The sequence below is a fragment of the Eimeria mitis genome, genomic scaffold (genome assembly GCF_000499745.2).
Source record: "Eimeria mitis Houghton genomic scaffold, Emh_scaff1612, whole genome shotgun sequence".
Taxonomy (NCBI): domain Eukaryota; phylum Apicomplexa; class Conoidasida; order Eucoccidiorida; family Eimeriidae; genus Eimeria; species Eimeria mitis.
Genome location: NW_013569927.1, coordinates 6,257 through 9,607, shown reverse-complemented (window position 1 = coordinate 9,607; position 3,351 = coordinate 6,257). Strand labels below are relative to the sequence as shown.

The 3,351-nt window shown below is 59.6% G+C and overlaps 1 protein-coding gene across 1 annotated transcript; it reads right to left on the bottom strand.

Moving 5' to 3' along the window:
• Positions 1 to 297: 297 nt before the first annotated feature.
• On the bottom strand, positions 298 to 3,046 carry EMH_0040500 (uncharacterized protein; the record flags this gene model as incomplete). Its single annotated transcript, XM_013495514.1, is given in 4 exon segments — positions 298 to 588; positions 592 to 957; positions 1,169 to 1,467; positions 1,471 to 3,046. Coding segments are annotated over 4 exon segments (2,532 nt in total).
• Between the last annotated feature and the right edge of the window lie 305 nt (positions 3,047 to 3,351).

Below are 3,351 nucleotides of genomic sequence, written 5' to 3'. Positions count from 1 at the left end.
AGCTGCTGCAGCAGCAACAGCAGCTGCAGCAGCAAGAGCAGCTGCAGCAGCAAGAGCTGCTGCAGCACCCAGCAGACGCACGACACCGGCCTGCTGCTGCTGCTGCAGCTGCAGTTTTTGCTGCTGCTCGCAGCATCAGCAACAGATACAGCCTGCTGCTGCTGCTGCTGCTGCTGCTGCTGCTGCTGCTGCTAGTATGAAAAGAAGTTGCATGCGAATAGCAGCAGAAGTGCTGCTGCTGCTGCTGCTGCTGCTGCTGCTGCTGTTGGTTTCTGTATGCTGAGGTGTACATACACCTCAGCAGTGTCCCTCCATTGGGGCCCTTGAGACGCTACCACTCCTCTCTGCTGCTGCTGCTGCTGCTGCTGCTGCTGTTGCTGCTGCTGCTGTGTCTGCTGCTGCTGCTGTTGCTGCTGGTGAAGCAGCAGACACAGCAGCAACACCTGCTGCTGTAGCAGCAGCAGCAGCAGCAGCAGCACGAGCAGCCTTCGAGCAGCCACTGCCTTTGGGTGTCTGTACACTGCGGCTGCGGTAAAGAGCAGCACGACGGCGGAGCTGCTGCTGCTGCTGCTGCTGCTGCTGCTGCTGNCTGCTGCTGCTGCTGCTGGTGTTGCTGCTGCAGCGAACGCGATGTCTTTGTACTGCATGCAGCAGCAACTGCAGCAACAGCAGCAGCAACGGCTGCTGCAGCAGCAGAACCAGAACCCAAAGAAGATACAGATAAAGGGGATTTCCTGGGGGACGTGCTGGAAGCAGCCCCTGCTGCTGCTGCTGCTGCTGCTGCTGCTGGTGTTGCTGCTGCTGCTGCTGCTGCTGTTCGTGGCTGCGCAGGGGAGACTGCAGCAGCAGCAGCAGCAGCAGGGCCAGCAGCGCCTCCTCTGCGAGCAGACACGGGAGAGAGAGACGTAGCTCGACTTCTGCTTGCTGCTGCTGCTGCTGCTGCTGCTGCTGTTGCTGCTGTAGGCCGAGCAGCAGCAGTACGCGGTGATGTTGCTGCAGCACGGCGCGTCAGCAGCAGAGCAGCAGCACGTTGCTGCTGTGTCTCTCTGCTAGCAGCTGCTGCTTCTCCCCGCGGTGCAGCAGCAACACCAGCAGTTGCAGCTGGAGCAGCAGCTGCAGCAGCAGCAGCACCTGCTGCTGCTGCTGCTGCTGTCGCCGGGGGACGCACAGAGCCAGTAACCTTCACTGCTGCACGTGTCAGTGGCCGCCCCTTTACATGCTGCTGCGGTGCTGCTGCAGCAGCAGCAGCAGCAGCAGCAGCAGCAGGGGCTGTAGGTGCTGCTCTTGCTGCAGCAAATGTTGCTGCTGCTGTAGGCAGGATGCGGCTGCATAGGGTCCTTGACGTGCTGCGAGGTGTTGCTGCTGCTGCTGTTGCTGCTGCTGCAGTGGAAGCAGCAGCAGCAGCTCTCCGCTTCTGCAGCGGCAGAACGCGGCTCGTTGCTGCTGTAGAAGGGGTAGGAGCAGCAGNAGCAGCAGGGCGCGCTTGTGCTGCTGTGGATACTAACTTCGTGCTGCAGCTGCTGGGGCCGCTCGGTTTGTTGCTGCGCTGCAGCAGCATGCGGCCGACACCTGCTGCTGTTGCAGCAGCAGCAGCAGCAACCAAGCGTACAGCTCCAGCCCTTCGTTGCTGCTGCTGCTGCTGTTGTTGCTGCTGCTGTTGCTGCTGCTGCTGTTGCTGTTGCTGCTCTTGCATATCTATTCGCCTCTCTGTATCAACAGAACTTTTTCCTGCAGCAGCACCAGCACCACCAGCAGCAACAGCAGCAGCAGCAGCAGCAGCAGCAGCAGCAGCAGCAGGAGCTGCTGCTGCTGCTGCTGCTGCTGCTGGCCGTGGCAGCAAAGGAGGAAGGCTGCTGTCGCTGCTGCAGCAGATGGCTCTGTCTAACAGACACTGCAGCGGATGCAGGGGGCTGCATGGGGGGACCCCATCATCATCATCATCATCTGCTGCTGCTGCTGCTGCTGCTGCTGCTGCTGCTGTATCTTCTGCTGCTGGAGCAGCTGCTGCAGCATCATTAACGCAGTCTTGCGGTGCGTGTGAGACTGCAGAAGCAGCAGCAGGAGATGATGATGCTGCTGCTGCTGCTGGTTCTGCTGCAGCAGACCTGTGCATGCAGCAGCACCGCTTCTTGAGGGACGCTACAGGGCTCCCTTCGTGCTGCTGCTGCTGCTGCTGCTGCTGCTGCAGCTGCTGCAGCTGCTGTGTACACCGTGGTGGGGTCAGGCTACTGCTGCAGCACCTGCGTTTGCTGCTGCTGCAGCTGCTGCACGAGACGCTGCCGCAGCGGCAGCAGCTGCAGGACGGAGCCTTTCGCTTGTGCTGCTGCTGCTGCTGCTGCTGCTGCTGTTTAACAGGGCTGCAGCAGCGCATGCAATCATCATGTCCCTCTGCTGTTTTGCTCCTAATAGGGGTGCTGCAGCAGCTGCTGCTGCTGCAGCTACTGCTGCTGCAGCTGCTGCTGCTGCAGCTACTGCTGCTGCAGCTACTGCTGCTGCAGCTGCTGCTGCTGCAGCTGCTGCTGCTGCTGCTGCAGCAGCTGCAGTGTTCAGCAGCAGCAACAAGAGCAACCTGGCTGCGGGCGAGGGCCTTTGCGTCTTCTGCGAAAGTAAATTCCATCATCGCTCTGAACTCAGGAAGAGTGAGGCGTGAAGGTGTGCTGCTGCTGCTGCTGCTGCTGCTGCTGCTGCTGTCTGCTGCTGCTGTTGCTGCTGGTGTTTGCTGCTCTGCTGCTGCTGCTGCTGCTGTCTGCGGTGCTGGGGTGCTGCTGTACGCGCGACACCGCAAGGGGGTCCCCAAAGGTGTTTTAGCAGATCCTGCTGCTGCTGCTGCTGCTGCTGCTGCTGCTGCTGCAGCAATGCCGCCAACTTGCTGCTGCAGCTCAACGGCTGCATGCGATGTATGGCGTGGAGGCGTTAGCTGTCTTTGTTGCTGCTGCTGCACCTGCTGCTGCTGCTGCTGCTGCTGCTGCTGCTGCTCCGCGCGGCGGTTCTTGGGGGGGCTCGGGCTGCATGCAGCCCTCACATGTTCTATCATATACTCCGCCATCGCCCTGCAGCAGCAGCAGCAGCAGCAGCAGCAACAGCAGCAGCAGCAGCAGCAGCAAGAGTATGATGCTGCAGCAGCAACGTGATGGGCCTGTCAGCAGCACGCGCTGAAAGGTGGTGGGGAGGAGACAGCAAAAAGAATAAACAAAAGGAGACAGGAGACAAAAGAAAAGATGAGAGACAAAAGGAGACAAAATAATAAACAAAAAGAGACAGGAGACAAAAGAAAAGATGAGAGACAAAAGGAGACAAAAGAAGAAACAAAAGGAGACAGGAGACAAAAAAAAAGATAAAAGACAAAAGGAG